This window comes from Nicotiana tomentosiformis, chromosome 6 (assembly GCF_000390325.3).
Source record: "Nicotiana tomentosiformis chromosome 6, ASM39032v3, whole genome shotgun sequence".
Taxonomy (NCBI): Eukaryota; Viridiplantae; Streptophyta; class Magnoliopsida; order Solanales; family Solanaceae; genus Nicotiana; species Nicotiana tomentosiformis.
Genome location: NC_090817.1, coordinates 15,056,158 through 15,074,718, shown reverse-complemented (window position 1 = coordinate 15,074,718; position 18,561 = coordinate 15,056,158). Strand labels below are relative to the sequence as shown.

At 36.8% G+C, this 18,561-nt stretch overlaps 2 protein-coding genes across 6 annotated transcripts; one reads left to right on the top strand and one right to left on the bottom strand.

Moving 5' to 3' along the window:
• Nucleotides 1–7,279: 7,279 nt before the first annotated feature.
• Nucleotides 7,280–10,619, bottom strand: LOC104101172 (thymidine kinase-like). The gene is made up of 4 exons (XM_009608606.4): nucleotides 10,339–10,619; nucleotides 9,011–9,155; nucleotides 7,791–7,912; nucleotides 7,280–7,706 (listed from the first exon to the last, which is right to left on the bottom strand). The coding sequence occupies exons 1-4, from the start codon at nucleotides 10,509–10,511 to the stop codon at nucleotides 7,436–7,438; spliced, it is 711 nt and encodes a 236-aa protein (XP_009606901.1). The 5' UTR covers nucleotides 10,512–10,619; the 3' UTR covers nucleotides 7,280–7,435.
• Nucleotides 10,620–12,321: 1,702 nt separating this feature from the next.
• LOC104101171 (heterogeneous nuclear ribonucleoprotein 1-like) lies at nucleotides 12,322–18,561 on the top strand. 5 transcript variants are annotated; one of them, XM_018772429.3, is made up of 5 exons: nucleotides 12,322–12,651; nucleotides 12,812–12,858; nucleotides 13,270–13,610; nucleotides 13,684–14,812; nucleotides 18,335–18,561. In XM_018772429.3, the coding sequence occupies exons 3-5, from the start codon at nucleotides 13,389–13,391 to the stop codon at nucleotides 18,346–18,348; spliced, it is 1,365 nt and encodes a 454-aa protein (XP_018627945.1). In that variant the 5' UTR covers nucleotides 12,322–12,651; nucleotides 12,812–12,858; nucleotides 13,270–13,388; the 3' UTR covers nucleotides 18,349–18,561. The 5 variants fall into 5 exon arrangements, with proteins under 5 accessions (XP_018627945.1, XP_018627944.1, XP_009606900.1 ...); XM_018772428.3 differs by having other exon boundaries at nucleotides 12,806–12,858; XM_009608605.4 differs by having other exon boundaries at nucleotides 12,324–12,651; nucleotides 13,385–13,610.

Sequence of the window (18,561 nt, the reverse complement as noted above, 5' to 3'; positions counted from 1 at the left end):
AGGTTGCCCCTAGTCGGGGGCCACTATGATTGGTGCAGTCACCAGTTTCTTCTTCAACTCCTCAAACGCTACCATGTAGTCATCAGAAAACACAAAAGGGTGATCTTTTTCAAGCAGTTTACACAAGGGGTTAGCAAATTTGGAGAAATATTTTATAAATCGTTTGTAGTAACCGGCGTGGCCAAGGAAACTTCTTATTGATTTGACAGAAGTGGGTGGTGGTAACTTTTCTATCACATCAACCTTTGCACGATCCACCTCAATGCCTTTACTTGACACTAGGTGACCCAATATTATACCTTCATGTACCATGAAATGGTACTTTTCCCAGTTGAACACCAGATTAGTCTCCACACATCTTTTCAGCACTCTTTTCAAATTCTTAAGGCAGTCATCGAACGAGTCTCCTACCACTGAGAAATTATCCATGAATACTTCCATTATGTATTCTACCATATCTGTGAAGATGGCCATCATGCACCTTTGAAATGTGGCAGGTGTATTGCATAGGCCGAACGACATTCTCCGGAAAGCGTAGACGCCATATGGACTGGTGAATGATGTTTTCTCTCTATCGTTCGGGGCAATAAAGATTTGGTTATACCCCGAGTATCCATCCAGAAAGTAGAAGTGCGACCTCCCGGCCAATCTTTCTAACATCTAATTAATGAACGGTATAGGAAAATGGTCTTTTCAGGTGGCCTTGTTCAATCTTCTGTGGTCCATACAAATTCGCCATCCCGTGATTGTTCTTGTTGAGACCAGCTCGTTGTTCTCATTTTCCACAACAGTAATTCCACCTTTCTTTGGCACACATTGAACTGGACTAATTCAGTTGTTGTCGGAGATGGGGAAAATGATTCCCGCATCTAACCACTTTATCACCTCCTTTTTCACAACTTCTTTCATGTTGGGGTTCAACCTTCTTTGATGTTCTCTGGAAGGATTGTGGCCATCTTCCAGTAAAATCTTATACATACAGAAGGCCGGACTGATACCCTTAATGCCTGCAATGGTCCAACCAATTACAGTTTTGCACTCTATTAGTACCTGCAAAATCTGTTATGCCTGCACATCTAGCAAACCCGATGAGATAATAACAGGTAAAGTTGAGTTAGGTCCTAAGAATTCATACCTGAGGTGAGGTGGTAGCGATTTCTGTTCCAACTGTGGTGGCTCTTCGATTGATGGCTTAGCTGGAGGAGTCTTTCTTTCTTCTAAGTACAAAGACTCAAATTCGAGCTCTCTTTTCCAGAACCCTTGGCCTTCAAGAGCCAGCACCCACTCTGCCAAGTCCTCTCCATTTACTTCCTCTAAGTTCATGAGATAGGCTGCTAGGGGGTCTTTAGCGTTCATAGCCTCATCTTCCTCCTCCAAAATTACATCTAAGGCTTCTATTAGAGAGCAGTTAGCAAATTCACTTAGTCGTTGCATAGACTTCTGTACATTGAACGTTATCTCTTCATTGTTCACTCTCATTTTTAGCTCTCCAGTTTCACAATTAATTAGAGCTCTCCCGGTGTCCAAGAATGGTCTTCCCAAAATTATGGGAATCTCCTCGTCAACCCGGCAGTCCAGAATGACAAAATATGCTGGAAACACAAACTTTCCAACATGCACTAGTACATCATCAAGGATACATGATGGCCTCTTCATTGTCCGGTCGGCTAGTTATAGTAACATGGATGCGGGTCTTGCTCTTCCAATACCTAACCTTTTGTAGATAGCCAAGGGCATCAAGTTTATGCTTGCCCCTAAATCATATAATGCTTTAGCAAAAGCATAGATGCCTATTGTGCATGGGATTGTGAAACTCCTTGGGTCTGACAACTTCTCAGCTATGGGTCTCGTCATGACAATACTACAGGTATGGGTTAGTACAACAGTGGCCAAGTCTTTAAAGTCGAACTTGCGAGACATCAAATCCTTCATCACTTTGGCATACCTAGGCATTTCCCTCAAGGCGTCAATCAGTAGAATGTTCACCTGAATTTGTTTCAACATCTCCATGAATTTCTTATACTACTTATCCTTCTGATATTTGGCCAATCTTTGTGGGAATGGTGTTGGAGGTCACTTCCTTCCTGTGATTTGAGTTTGATTCTGCTCGGGCACTGCTTCTACTGCCTTTTCTTGCACTACCTCAGTCTCCTTCACAACCTCTTTTTCTTTGCTTGCGTCCTCTTATGCATGTTGTATCATTGATATCTACCCTAATTGAATCTCAATGCCTTTTATCGCTAAGTCATATGCGCCCACTCTCTCTTGCATTTTTCCATTGGACCCAATCAGTTGTTGCAGCATTCCTTTAATTTCAGACAACCCATCATCTTGTCTCATTATCTGTTGTTGTTGAGGCTATTGATTAGCTAGCTACTGATTTTGCTGGTTGTATCCTTGTTGCCTTTGGTAAGGAACAACTTGACCCTTTGGTCACATAGCTCCAGGATTGCTGCTATTATTGTACTGTTGATGTGTTGGTCTATATTGCTGATTCTGTGACCCCCAATTCTGACCACCTTGCCTCTGTCCTCCATAGTTGGCCACATAGTTCATATCTTCCTGATAGTTCTGGTTGTCACTTTTTGCACTCCAAGAGTATTTATATGGTTGGTTAATGCATGGTGTACATAAGCCCCCATTAGTCGTATCAAATATGCGTACCTGCTACTTCTGGCCTGATTCATCGATCTTTTTGGTGAGGATACTCATTTATATCATCAGAGTGGCCATATTTTCAGCTATGGAGTTGTTTGGGTCCAAAGTCACTGAGTGAATGACAGGAGTGATCGTAGAGTCTCTTGTCATCCAAACTGAGTTTTGAGCCATTTTATCAAGTAGGATCTTGCATTCTCTGAATGATTTGCTAAAAAATGCTCCACCTACTGAAGCATTAACATTGGTTTTTAAGCTGTCTGCCAATCCCATGTAGAACCTCTGCCTCAATGTGGACACTTAACCAACATACCCTTGAACCTCTCCCACGTTTCTTGTAGTGTTTCTGTTGGTCTCTACCTGAAGCTCAATATCTCATCAATTTGTTTGGCAGTCTTATTGGGTGGGTAGAACTTGTTCAAAAATTGCTTGACTAATTCCTCCCAAGTAGTGATGGAGTTTATGGGGAGTGAATTAAGCCAAGTCTGAGCCTCTTCCGTCACCGAGAATGGAAACAATAACAGCTTTATTGCTTCCGGTGTCACATTAGGTTGCCTTTGCGTGACACATATCGACAGAAAATTTTCCAGATGTTGCTGAGGATCTTCAATGTAAGACCTTGAGAATAGTCCCTTATTCTGCAACAATGTAGCATGTTGTTTGTGATTTGAAATGATTCCGCTTGTATCTGAGGGACTGCAATTGCGGTTGCCAAATTTTCGGCGGTGGGTTGTGCCCAATCATATAATATTGCTTCTGGCACAAGATGCGCCACACCCTGATTGTTCGGGTCATTCGCATTATTTCTGTTGTTTGGATTTTCTATTACGTCATCTATGTCTGGTTCGATTTGTTCTATTGAGTTCTTTTGATGTTTGCCCTTCTTGTTTGCACGATTCAGTGCCTTGAAAACTTTCTCAGGATCTGATAATACTTCGAATAATTCACTAGTTCTTGAGGAGTTTCTAGGCATGCACATGTAACACCCAAGAATACAAACGTTAGAATTTCAATGTATTTAGTTTTAAATGAAGAAAATACTACACTAAGAATTCTAGCACTTCTTTTAGCTGTAATTAATAACACCGTTAAATCCCCGACAATGACACCAAAATTTGATCATGCCTAACTATGCCTTATAAAAAGGACTAAGTGGTCGTTGTAAATATATTCCCGTTAACAAGTCCGGAGTCGAATCCCACAGGGAATTAACCTACTAAGCACAACTACTAGATTCACACAAATTCACGTAATCAATCTTTAGAAATATTAAATAACGAATGTGATGTTTACTAACTAAAGATCAAGTAATGAAAATGCAGTAATTAATAACTAACTACGAACAGGTTATAGAAAAGATTTGGAATGATCTAAGGTTCTGCTTTCCCTTATTGTCGGACTCCTTCCCACTACGTTTTCTATAAATTTGCCTAAATTTTCTCTACCGATCATGAGCGCTCTGAGTGTCGTAATTCTCTCCCGAGTAACTACCACAATTTACTAGATATATTCTTCTGAACTACGCTAGCTGTCACTAAGTTACGGCTCAATCGGATCTCACCAAGGTTTCATTATTCCTAATCCAACCTTTAAACCCTCTGTATTGATCCCTCATATACGTTAGGAGTGTTGTTGTTCAACATCTACCTAAATATGCACTCTCTTTCGAGTAATACACACTAAATAGGCACACTCGATTGAGAGCTCTTCAACCAACCACAATATAAATGTAGTTGAACAAATAGAGAAAAAGTTACGGCAAATCTATATTAACGTAACATGAAAATCATCCTCCAATAGGTTCCATCAAAACCCTAAATTAGAAGTTTAGCTACTCATACTCATAGTAACAATATCCTAAGTATTTTGCATAAATAAATTACAAAGTAAAGAAGAAGGAATGTAGAAATCGATGATTCTATCCCCCAACGGGTGTTCCACAAGCTATTCTTGCCTCCGGTCGCAAAACTCATTCAAAAGTGGTGTTTAATATCTATTTATATGTGTAGGAAAAGACCTAAATGATATAGCCCAAGTCCTAGTCAAACAAGGAGACAAAATAAGCCTTTAAAATCCGGATCAGGTTCGCCTTAGACCGTGCCTCGCGAGGTAAAACGCGAGATGCATCTCGCCCCAGATCGTGTGGCGCTAGGCATTCAGCGCGCTCATCCTCGCATTACCCCTCTTGTCGCCTGCTCCCACACGAGCTCAGAGGCTCGCCTCGACAGCTCTAATGCGAGCTCCATAGCTCGCTTCGCCAGCTTCTTCATTTTTCCACTGCTCACTTCTTTCTTTCTTCTTTCCAACTCTTTTACGCGCAAATAAAGTATAGTTTGGCATTAAAGCACCTAAAATGTAAGGTAAATAATGTACTAAACTATAGAATTATAGCCGAACATCAAGCGCTTTATCTTCGAATATGGAATTTTTGGCGCGAATCCGAATTTAGTCGGGCCCCAATACGAGTACCAAACAATGGATGGAAAATCAACAAAATGGTGTTTAATTGAACAAAAAAGTTATGACACTCCCTCCATTTCAATTTATGTGAATTTATTTAATTGGGCATGAAGTTTAAGAGAATTTTTTAAATATGATTATAAATATATTATAATATTTAAGTGGCTAAAAATCTTTTGAAACTTATGGCGTAAAAATATTGCATATCATTTATTGGCTGTGAAAACTTCTCATAAAGAGTAATATTGAAGTCCTAAAATTAAGAGTTTCCTTGTTAAGAAAGGGTTCATTCTGTTCGAACTCGGACTCCCAGGTAGATGCCTCTACCGGCTGACCTCTCCATTGCACCCGAACTGAAGGATAACTCTTAGATCTCAACTGTCGGACCTGCCGGGCTAGAATAGCCACCGACTCCTCCTCGTAAGTCAAATCTTTGTCCAATTGGACTGAAATGAAATCTAACACATGGGACGGATCACCATGATATTTTCGGAGCATAGACACATGGAACCCCACCATAAACAATAAATGACGCCCTTTTTGATCCGCGTAACTCTTCTGCCTGGACAATGCTGTGCGAAGCCGCTCCTGAATCAGCTTTACTTTTTCCAAGGCATCCCTCACTAAATCAGTACCATACAACTTAGCCTTGTCTGGCTCAAACCATCCGATGGGAGAATGACATCGCCGATCATATAAAGTCTTAAATGGATCCATCTCGACGTTGGACTGATAACTGTTATTGTAAGCAAACTCGTCCAAAGGCAAGAATCGATCCCACTGCCAATAAAAAAGAAATAGTTTTATATAAATTGAAATGGAGGGAGTATCATTTTAATTTATGTATTATACTAGTTGGTTGTAGTCAACTTTAATTCATTTAGTATTAATTGGTAGTAACAAAAAATATTAAAAATCACCTAGTGTTATATGTGTTGCCAGAATTTGAACCTTGATTTTTAAGGTACGGAATCACTTCACTAACCAATAGGTTATACCTTGGACGCAGAACTAGGCAACTGCTTTACAAATAAGATAATATTCCACCCTTAATAAAATTCGTAAAAAGCATGCTTTAATGCATATCTCTATTTTTTGTTTATCTTTTTTGGCATTGAATTCTCAAAATACATTCTTGTATGATCTCAACAAATGGGAAAAGGAAAAACTTCCATTTTGCATCTCATCCTGTGAAAATTAAATATGTCATACTTTATAATAAACATGTAGACAATTGCCAAGTCTTCACATTCTTTAGTTTAATCTCTATGAGCTAGTAGTTATTAAGGTGTATACATTCATGACCAAATATTTCCAAGGCTTTCTTATATCTTATTGAAACAAATTTCAGGCCTCATGTTCCATATTCTTCCTAATATTTCTGTCGATTTTTGGATTGATAAAATAACGTTGTAGAGGAAAACAGCGCAGAGATTCTCTACAATGACACTGTCGTAGACCAATTAAAAGGGATATAACGCAGTTTTAGCATATCAATGAATATTGTTGTTGTTTGTTGGTCATCACTTTTTCCCCATGACAAACTAATTCACACCACTTATTAAACTTAATACATTGTTATTGAACGCTGCTTTAACCAAATGTTTGCAGTGACCCAATAGAGTTGATGAAAGAAAGGAGAAAAGTATGAGGAAAACTCAATAACTGGATTAATATTGGAAACTTTTCTTTAAGGTGGGGAAAAAAATTCAGAAATAGCCTGATTTACAACGGTTAATTGAAAAATAACCACAACTTCAAAAGTAATTGAAATTTGGTTATTTTTTCACGTAAAGATAAAATCTTAACAAAAACACCCTTAAAAATTCGAAAAAATTCCAAAAACTGACTAGCCGATGCTATTTTCATGTAAGGTGGAGCTTGTCAATTGCAGGCTCATGTGTAGCATGTGATAACAACAACAGCCCAGTATAACCCCACTAGTGGGGTATGTGGAGGGTAGTGTGTACGCAGACCTTACCCCTACCCTAGGGTAAAGAGGCTGTTTCTGATAGACCCTCGGCTCCCTCCCTCCAAGAATTCTCCACCTTGCTCTTGGGGTGACTCGAACTCACAACCTCTTGGTTGGAAGTAGAGGGTGCTTACCACATGTGTAACATGTGATACAAATGGAGAAAACAGCTCCACAACTACAAGCTCAACATAGTCACTAAGGTAAGCACTTGTTGTCATTGATGATATATTGCAGGATACTGTCACTTAGCTACATGATCCAGAAAGGTAGAAACCGATAGTCCAACAAAAGATGATTAAACAGGCTGAACACAAGAAAATATATACATACAAGCCAGAACTGTTACTAAGTAACTAAAGGTTTCTCTGGAATCAGTTCCTGCACTTGATGAGATTCAATGACCTTTTTCGCAGATTCCACGACGGATTTGCCATTGACATAGTGTTGTCGACAGACAGGCATGTACATAGCAGCACCACCTATAAGCTCCTTCTGCATCTCTTCAGTTTTTCTTAAGGTAAAAATTGCTCGTTTGCCACATATTTCGCATCTTGCTGTCAACTTTGTAACGGTATCTGCTAGTGGAATAATATCAAGTACTGAGCCAAACTTCCTCCTGTAAGCAAGCATGAATTATCATCAGAATACAGTTTGTGCTGAATAATTTGACACTCCAAATTCTTAAGTAGTCAAGGATTACCTTAAGTAGTCACCATCTAGGCCAGCAACAACTACAGTCTTCCCATCGATATCAGTAGCTTTGTAGCAGAAATCATAAAGGTCATCAAAAAACTGAGCTTCATCAATGCCAATCACATCCACCTGCTAACGACTAGATTTCTTAAGGTATACAATTATAGCTAACTAGAAAAATAAACTACAACACAATGAAGAGCAAGAATCATATCGAGATTATTATGTTAGAGTTCCACAACAGTTAGTATCTTCTTGTTTGCTAGACAAAATTGTTCTTTCAAAAGGTCAATAGCTCTAAGACAAGCAACTTTCACCTTCTCCATTACTTCTATATGCTCAGCTCTTCCCCTTCACACTGGACCTTTTTTCTTTGTCTTGGTAAATTCCAACCCGCTAAACCCACTACTAACCAGGAGCACAAAATAGGTTCTTTCTTTCAAAACAACCTCGACTGTTCAATCAGATACATACACTTCCACCATATACATGCTACTTTTCAACAGGATAAATACCGAGTAACTCTATCCATTGAGGTTTAGGCAGATAAAAATAAACCGCCAAGTGTTTTTGCCTTGGTTGGATATAAAACCTAGTCCCCGATGATGTTTATTAGCTTTATTGACCATTAGGCCACACCCTTGGATGCAAGACGAAACAGCGGTCTTTTCTGTTTTATTCCCTTAGTCAAATCCCCAACTTTACAGCTGGAGATGGAGAGTCCTCACCACTAGGCTAAAAGATAAACAAGATTCCAGTAAAAGTTTTTGCCATAATTAAAGAGAAACCTTTAGTTCCTTCCCTTCCAATGAAAATAAAAGGAATTGATGCAAGAAAGTTGACTCTTTCTTTTTAACATCAAAGCTTTCCAATATCAAGAAGGTTGCAACCAAAGAAGAATCTAATCACTCATAGACAAGAATCTGATAACTCATACCCAAGCAAAACGATTGGTCTACATATGTCAAACATAACAAACTAATTTTCTAGGATCAACAACAACAACAACAAACCCAGTATAATCCCACAGGTAGGGTCTGGGGAGGGTAGTGAATACCCATATCTTACCCCTACAGTGAATGTAGAGAGTTTGTTTCCAGTAGACCCTCGGCACGAGGTAGTTTTCTAGGATCACAAACCTAGAATTTCAAGAATAGGCACTAAGTCTCAATTCACATAAGATTAGTCCAAGAATAGCACGAGAGGAAAGCAAGAAAAGGACTGCACCTTTTCATAGGCATCTGATCCAAATCTTTGTTTGAAAGATGAGAGATCAGGCAATGACCAACATGGGAGTTTTGTCCCGTCGTGAGTCACCACTGCATCTACTGCATACCTTGTATCTTTGTTTGACTTGATCATTACCACATTTCTGCAACACAGTTGAAGAACACAAGTTACAAAAAGGATAGTAGAAATTAATCAACCAAATTGGCAACATAGCAACTACTTCAATATAACATGTCAAAGTTCATAAGTTGGAGCATATACAACAATATTATAATCAATCAAAAAGTTCCATCTATCCGAAAAGATTGATACATTCAGATACCTCAACTTGTTGTAAACTCCACAAGATACAGAAACAAATAATTTAGTACTAAGGTTATGTTTTATATGTTATGCATATCTAGCTTAAAATGTTACCCCCTCAGTTCAATTATGTGTGGCGGGGTTCAAAGTTCGAGTGTTAAACTCTTAAATTTCAATGTGAATTCAAACATAGATTCTTCAGATTTTTGGAATAAGACTTCATATTTGAGAACTACTTATAAGGTGATATATGTGACAATAGTTAATAATTGAAAAATATATATTAAACCACTTCAAAGAACATGGTCAAAGAAAACTCACCTTAACTTCCCAAATAGTAAGAGTGCTGCATAAAATGGAACATAGTGAGCAAAAAAATTCCTATATTTTAAGTTATATGCGCACAACGTGTAAAGTTTTTTTTATACTGACAATTCAGCCTATATAGTAGGTTAGTTATCATTTTTAACAAGTTACAATTAATACTTATTTTAGAGATTTACCTATTATTAACTTATAAGTGACTAATGGTGTAATATTCTTCACACCATCAACAGTGACATAGCCAAGAATTTTATCAAGAGTGTTCAAACTTTAAAGAAGTCAATAAATTTATTTTCAATGAATAAGTGCACCAAATATTTTTAATCAAACTACATAATATTTAGCTAAATCATAAAAACACTTGTAATAGAACTATAATTTTATAATTAAAACGAACACCCTTAACCATAGGGCTTCCTCTTTTTACTCTATTTAAGGGTATTCGAAATATAATATATGATGATCTAAAGTGGAATTCAACTTAGGGTGTTCACTTGACCACACCTAGGACAACAAAGCTACGCCATTGACGGACAATATATGGAACTTAAACTCTTTTTTTCAACTGTATATCCAGTTAAACAAAGGCAAACAACTTAAAACAGAGGGTAAATTACATAGATCTAGATTGTAACTAATCCACAACCCGTTATGCCAATCAAGCCTATAAATTCTTGAAAAATAAAATATTTTTGTACCTGCCCATTTTGGCTTCAGAATTGACTCGGCGAAGAAGGGCAGTGGTTTTACCAGCAAACATTGGGCCAAAAATTACATGGATTTCGCCTGAATTAACATGATTATGGCCTCTTTGATCTGTTCCAGTGGGTACAGAAACTGGATTTTTAAACGATGAAGTTGAATAAGACATGGTGAAGAACTGAAGATTGTAATTTTTTTTCTTTTTCGGAGCTATGTTTGTAATTATGTGAGAGGAAAAGATGAAGAAAAGATTTCAAAGCTTTATAAAAAAGGTGTTGATTTTGAATTTTGGAGGAAAGGGTCAAAGGGATATGATTTTTTTGTTTTTAGATTTGGAGGGAAACAGTAAAATTACTCAACTTCTCGAGCAAACAAAAAAAATCTCGATACACTTTTTTTTTTTTTTTTTAAATCCTTTTTTGAAATTAAACAGTTAGTGATAAATAAATATTTTTGGTTAGTTCCGCTTTGATTTTCTTATTATTGTTGTTATTACTTTTTTTTTTTTACATCTTTAACCGACGATCTATCAGAAACAGTATCTCTACCTTCTCAAAATATATTTAAGGTAAGCATTATCCTACTCGCCTATAAAATTACGCTGTGTTTGTTGTTGTTATTATTGTGTTAAATAGATATTTATTCAGATCAAATTGTAATTTTAGAAGAAAAAAATTCTAATTCATTCTTTAAAATGTTGGGGAAAAAACAATATGTTAGTCCAACAAATTTTCGTTGATTTTAGAAAACCATTCACTCCATTTTTCCTTTTTAAAAAAAATATTTTTGGTCACTTTGTTAATATTTTAGTGATTTACAAATAAACCACTAAAGACTCTGTCTAAATTACGTAAATTACCAAATAAAGTTTTTTTCCTACTTTGCTAAAATATGAATTAGCAGATACTTTAGAATACTAATAAAAGTTTCTACGGTTGTTATTCGGCCAAATTGACTAATCTAAGTAGACTTTTTTCATAGTTGAATGTCAACTTTAATGTGATTTATGAAAACTAGATTTAGGTTTGGCAAGACCCAAAACAATAAAAATTTGAAAAAAATTGTGATGCCTATTTATTTGACTTAACTTTTACTGTACTAATGACATATATTTGGAATTTTTTTGCTTAAGTTTTTAAAAATGAGTATTTAAAGTTTAAAAAAGAATATTTGTAAGTTAAAATTGTGATTGAACTTAAATTTCACTTGATAAGAAAAGGTTGAATTTGTGCGAGTATTTAATTAAAATATTATTGAAATTTGCTTTTTCAACTTCAAAATTTATATTTTTAGGTCGAAGTTGAAATACTACACATGATTATAAATTACAGATTATTTTACAATCTCATTACTTGCAAATTGAAGTTATGTCAAGCTTACTCGGTGGCATTACTAAAACGCGATGCTTCTTTTTTCATTGGAAAAAATGTCAAATTTGCTCTTATACTATCCCAAGTTGAGCAATTTTATTATTCATTAATTTTTTCTAATATTGCCCTTGTTATTAGGAACAAAATCTTGTTTTTTGTCCTTGATCCTCAACGGAGCTTCAATTTGAGGTAATTTTAAATCATAGTCAATAATTGAGAGGTGAATTTAATATATATTTTCTCGAAAAAATTTGGACTCAGGAAGTTCACTCATTTACGTTGGAGCTCCATTAATAACAAAAAAAATGAAATAATTCAGTATTGACGGAGTATAAATAAACCAAAAGTGTAACATATGAAAATATTAAGCAATTTCAAATAGTATATGTGCAAATTTGATCTTTGTACATTTTTTGGTCGAAAATGAGAAGTTTCCTTATTTATTCAAAGCCTCTTCCCTCTATCTAATCTTCAAAATCAGACCAAGAAAAACTTCAAACTCAAACGTCTAAGGTCAAACTATCTCCTTTTCTTTTCCTTCCCCATTACACCAATTTTTTGCAGTAAGTATATATAAGGAAGGAATTAATTAGAGGACAAGCAATTCAAAAGCCAATCCTTCAGATCAAATCACACCAAATTCCTCTCTCTTCTTTCTTCCTCATTACCCCATATTCTCATTCTTAACAAAAAAAAAACATTTTAAAAATCTAAAACCAAACCAAAAAATAATAATTAAAACTTTAAAGGCTTGAGAATTGAATCAATCTCCTCTTATAAACACATAGTATTATAGTTCTCAATTTGGTCAAAAAAAAAAAAAAAAGTGGGAACAAAAAAATAAAGGGCAATATAGAGGGGGCATGTTGTACTGCCTCCTCTGTAGATCTTGTTGATTTTTTCATTTGGGTATTTTCAAAAGGCAGAATCTTGATTTGGGTATTTCTTATTTTCCTCAAAAGTCTTTTAAGTTTGATGAAATATTTTCATTGTTGGGTTGCTGTATGCTCGAGCTTTTACCTTTGGATTCTTGTTTGTTTGTTTCTTTAAGGATCGGATTCCTTTTGATTGAATCTGATAATATTTTGATCAGTTTCAGATTCTTGTCTGTTTGTGAGGCTCTCTTAATACTACTTCATAGTAAAGGTATGACCTTTACTGCTTTGCTGCTCTTTATTAATAATCTGCATTTCATTTCATTAATGCTGTATTTTGGATTTACCTTAAGCTTTCTCTTTTTCTGCAAAATGAGTATGGTACTATGAAGAAAATTGTAGTATTGTTTTCCTTTTTGGGGGGGCTTAAAGTAGCTTAATCAGTGGTGAAGTTAGAAATTGCGCTAAGGGTGTTCAAACTTGAAAGAAGTGAAAAAGATTTCCCAAGAAAGAGTGTTAAATATATGTTATATATCTCAAAAATCTATTATTTTACCTATATACACAGTGTAATTTTTCGACGAATACCACCCTTAGCACAATGTAGCTTCGCCCCTGAGCATAATTTTGAATGGAAAATGTGGAAGTTAGTTATTCAGATTTCTTGATTTTGGTATCATAGGAAAATGCAATCTGAGTTTGGCAAGTTATTTGTTGGTGGAATTTCTTAAGTTGCATAATGTTGAAGGGAAAATGTGGACATGGGTTATTGAGGATTGTTGATTTTGGTATTGTAGGAAAATGCAATCTGAGTTAGGCAAGTTATTTGTTGGTGGAATTTCATGGGACACAGACGAAGAGCGTTTAAAGGAGTATTTTAGTACTTATGGGGAGGTTATAGAAGCTGTAATTATGAAGGATAGGACTACTGGCCGTGCTCGTGGTTTTGGTTTTGTGGTCTTTGCTGATCCTGCTGTTGCTGAGAGGGTAGTTAAGGAGAAACACAACATTGACGGCAGGATGGTAAGCTGTTTTAATTTCTATCTGATTTCTCTGATAAATAATCCATTTTTCTTACAATGTCATAATTTAATAGGTTGAAGCAAAGAAGGCGGTTCCAAGGGATGACCAGAGCACAACAAGTAAAAGCAGTAATAGTATTCATGGTTCTCCTAGTCCTGGTCCGGGACGTTCAAGAAAGATTTTTGTTGGAGGTTTAGCATCCACTGTTACTGAGATCGACTTTAAGAAGTATTTTGAGCAATTTGGAACAATCACAGATGCAGTAGTTATGTATGATCATAACACTCAAAGACCTAGAGGCTTTGGATTCATTACTTATGATTCAGAGGATGCAGTAGATAGACTCTTGCTCAAGACTTTCCACGAGCTGAATGATAAAATGGTTGAGGTCAAGCGTGCTGTCCCTAAAGAGTTATCCCCAGGTCCTGGCCAAAGCCCGCTTGATCGGTACGGTTATGGATTAAATCGGATGAATAACTTCCTTGATAGTAGATTTAGTCCGATTGCTGGAAGTAGGAGCGCCTTTGCGCCATTTGCTTCTGGTTATGGTATCGGTCTTAACTTTGAACCAAGCCTGAACCCGGGATACGGGGAAAGTGCAAACATTAACAGTAGTTTAAGCTATGGACGGGGACTGAATCCATATTATAGCTCAAACAGATTTGGTGGTGGTGCTGGGTTTGATGGAGTTAATGGAGGAAACACTTTGTCCTTAAACTCAGCAACTCGCAATTTATGGGGCGATGGAGGACTGCGTAATGCAATAAACTCCCCGAGCTCTAGAAATTTTATAGTATCTGGAAGCGGGAACATTGTAGGAGGAAACTTTAACAACAGTGGAGTTTGGGGTTCATCTTCAATTTCCTCTCAAGGTGGAGGAAATGTTATTAGCAAAAGCGGAAATCTTGGTTATGGAAATGGTGATAACATGTATGGGTTGCCAGGAGGCTATGACGGAAATGTCAGAAAAAGTGGGGCCCCTTTAACATCATATGCTGCATCTAGTGGTAGTTATGGTGTGGGGGATTTAGCTGATTTCTATGGTAGTGGTTTGGGATATGATGATCGCACTTGGCGTTCTGAGCAGGATGCAACTGGTTCTCTTGGCTATGGACTAGGCAACGGACGCTCTGACATGTCAGCTCAAAGTTCTGCAGATTATTTAGGTACTTATGGAGTTAGCAAAAGACAACCAAACAGAGGTAAGCTTCTCATTAATTCTGATGCCCACATGTGATTATAAGATATGTTGTTATTGTTTTTATTGTTGTTAATATTATTATTTGGATAAATATATATCTCACATGATTATATGATAAAAGTATCTAGCTATCTGCATCAGCGTTAGAGCGTGATTGTGCTTAAACTTCCCCTTCAGGCTCTTTACTTTCCTTAGCATGGATCAAGAATATTGACAATAACCTAAAGAAAAGCGTGTAAATTGCTGTCAAATTATGGTCTTTTGAGACTTCAAAATGGGGCCGAAATTAGTTGGCCAAGTTGATTGGGGAAAGCCATAAAGAAATCTTGAAATAGCATTACTTCTGTTACCTCGCCCTCTTAATGGTCATTTCCATTTATTTTTAGTAAATTAGGTTCATTGTTCATTCTTTCTTTAGCATATGGTCTATCGGAAACAACCTCTCTGCCCTCCCAGGTAGGAATAAGGCTGCGCACATCTTACCCTCCCCAGACCCCACTCATGGGAATCCACTGGGTTTGTTGTTGTTGTTAGGTTCATTGTTGGTTGTTGACTTATGTTTCTAGAATTCTTGTTATTTGTCTGCCTTACTCATCTAGATCTAACAACTAAGGATTACTTTTTTTTCTTTTTCTTTTCATAAAGAGCTAAGAATTTCTCTGAGTTTCTTTACTTGTCCTAATTGTAATAGTTAGAGAGTATAATCTCCACTGTACTTCATAAGATAGGGACATTTTGGATCAGAAAATCTTAGTGAATACTGTAATGTCTCAGCCTTGTGTCTATTAATTGATGTTCGAGAACGATGGTTATGGTCTAAAACATATATTTAGGTAGCATACTTTATCCAGCAAATTGTATTCCTATAAATAGCCAAATTATAAGAATGTCCTTTACACCAATGATATCGATCAGTATGTGGGATCAAAGACCTAAAAATCAACAATTTTGTTAAGCATGGTAAAATAGAGTCAAGAAACCTGAAACCAATTTGGGCTATCTACAAGAAATACTATGAAATATCGACGAGATCACTAACAATTATCTGCGTGGGAAAATAGAGGAATTTTTTCCTGAAAGAACTGAACATGAAAGTGCTCATATTATGATTAACCAAAAACAATATAGGGAACTTTTTAAAACTTTCTTGTTTGGTTTGATCAAACCAGCTCTTTCAAGTTCAGTATGTTTATTAAGTATGGATAATGTAATTAAATCTACAATACTTACTATATCAAGTGAAATAATTTAGAGGGTGGTGATGTGAGTCTTAATCTAAACAAGTTGGCATCCTATATGGATTCTTTTCCACTGTACTCTGTTTTTGTTCGGACAACTTCCTTCCATGTGATTTTAGATCTACCTCCTAACATATTATAGATATGTTGGATCTTAAAGGCCCAATATTTACTCCCATGTAGCATTATCGGCCTTACAGCTGTTCTCTAGAACTTGCCTTTTACTTTGATAGGTATCTTCCTATTGTAACACTCTGATAGCACTTCCCCATTTCATCTATCCTATCTTAGTTTTAATTTTATCTTACTTCTCCATTTCAACCATCCTATTTTAATTTTATTTTTATGATACTATTCTCATTTCGAAGGGGAGCCTTGACGCGACTAGTAAAGTTATTGCCATGTGACCAGAAGGTCACGGGTTCGAACCGTGGAAACAGTCTCTTGCAGAAATGCAGGGTAAGACTGCGTATAATAGACCCTTGTGGTCCGGCCCTTCCCCGGACCCCGCGCATAGTGGGCGGGAGCTTAGTGCGCCGGGTTGCCGTTTTTTTCCGATACTATTCTCATTCAACCGAGTCTAGATATTTGAATTGTCTGCAGTTAAGTACCGCAATTTCGGCTAATCTCACTTCAGTTTCACTCTTCTTATGCTGACACATGATTCAGAGTGAAATGTCTGATACAACTTCTCACATCTTGTTGCATGTCCTTCTTATATAACCTCTCAAGCAAATTTCTTGAAAATTGATCCTGCTGTTGGAAATAAAATCAGAGAAACGATCAGTGACAAATCTTACAAGTGGATATCTCCGCAAATTATGCATGGAAATTGCCATTTTGGTTTCTTCAAGACAAATTACAGATGATATCTACCTTCCATTGCTTCTTTTACCACTACCTCTGACACAGGCCGTTTAGGCTCCTTCTATTTCATAACAATGCTTTGCATATTGGAAGGTTGTTGCAAGTCGGGTTTGACATATCTCTTTCTCTGATTCTGTCAACTTCCCCAACTTCTCCCTTCATAATTTACCGAGTATATTAGTTTCCTAAACTCCGACCTGCGCCTCCCATTCTGTTCAGAACCTTTGTATTTGCTCAACTAAGCTCAATTCTAGTCAAGAGGACCATTTTCTCCATTTCAAAACCCTATGAAAAGAAATTAGTAAAATGCACAAATCATCCTTTGGACCCTAATAGGTTTAGACTTGTTCGTACTTGCCAAATGGTTGTACATTGGCACATGTGTGTCTTTAAGTCCCATTTCTGTCCTGATTTTCACCTTGGTTTTCACCTCGCTCTATGCTATGCAGTTGCAAACATGTGAGGTGGCTTCCGAGTCCGAAATGTGGTCCACTTTAACCCCACCAACCTTGCTTACCTCAAAAATGGTCAGACAGACTTTCACGTTTGTTGTTGTCTCTTCTTGTACTCGTCTCGAGCACTGAGCAATTACTTGTGATGAGAGAACAAAAGACTTCTTTTGCTAGAAATGAGAAAGCTTTGTTTTTTGGTAAAGAGTATCAGAGGCAAATTTCTTTCTTACTGTTCTGCACTTCTGCTCTAAAATGATAGTCCTCTTGTCATTAGGCTAAGAAAATCTGACATTGCTTTTCAAAGGACAAAATCGAGCATGATAGCGATCACATAATGTTTAAAAAATCTACCCTCTTGAGCTTCTTGACTTAATTTTGATGTAGTCCTTGTCTGCTGGCAACCTCAATGCTTTGGGCAATTTCATCTGAAAAGTATATTTCAACCATAGTCTTATATTCTTAGTTTGTTTTAGTTACTTGATAGGAGGGTGGGGAGGTCGAAGATTAGGGTAGAAGGCTAGTAGGTAGTCGAGCGTTTCTCTTTGTCTTACTCAGTTCGCTAGCATTAGTACAACAACAACAACCCAGTGTAATCCCACAAGTGGGGTCTGGGGAGCGTAGGAGTTCGCTAGCATTTTTATTCATAGATTGTTATTACTACCTAGAGTTTAACTGCTTTCTTGGCTTCGGTCTTATTTTTGTCTTGTTGTTGTTCCTACTTGTTGCCATTACTTTTGTTCATCCTTTCTATAGCCGAGAGTCTATTGAAAACAACTTCTCCCCTTCTAGGTAGGGGTAAGGCTGCGTACATCTTACCCTCCCCACTGGGTTTGTTGTTGTTGATATTGTTTTAGTTTCTTCCTGTTCTCTCTTCCTTTTCTATACATGTGTATGTATACATGCAAATCCTCGTGATATGGTACAGGATTATTCTACTCTTAATCTGCTCATGCTCTATTGGTGCAGGAAATGGTGACTAGGAGAAAATATCGGAAACCAAGGGTGTTATCGGAGGTGAATTTTTTTTTTTTTTTCGTGCAAATCGAATCCTGAAATTTGCATATTCCACAATTACATGGATTTTGTTTTGAGTTATGTTTTAGTAATTCCCTTTTTTCCCTCGAGTGAGATGTAAAATCGGATTGCAGCTGCAGCGATACATACAAAGGAAATATACAATTTTTTGCACAAAA

Bases quoted from the DNA above. Each gene is read 5' to 3' on its own strand.
- LOC104101172 (XM_009608606.4), bottom strand. From the start codon at position 10,511: ATGTCTTATTCAACTTCATCGTTTAAAAATCCAGTTTCTGTACCCACT. The intron at 7,913-9,010 runs GTGCAGTCCTTT...AGTCGTTAGCAG, and splicing joins GATCAGATGCCTATGAAAAG to GTGGATGTGATTGGCATTGA. The intron at 7,707-7,790 runs GTAATCCTTGAC...GCTTGCTTACAG, and splicing joins CTAGATGGTGACTACTTAAG to GAGGAAGTTTGGCTCAGTAC.
- LOC104101171 (XM_018772429.3), top strand. From the start codon at position 13,389: ATGCAATCTGAGTTAGGCAAGTTATTTGTTGGTGGAATTTCATGGGAC. The intron at 13,611-13,683 runs GTAAGCTGTTTT...ATAATTTAATAG, and splicing joins ACAACATTGACGGCAGGATG to GTTGAAGCAAAGAAGGCGGT.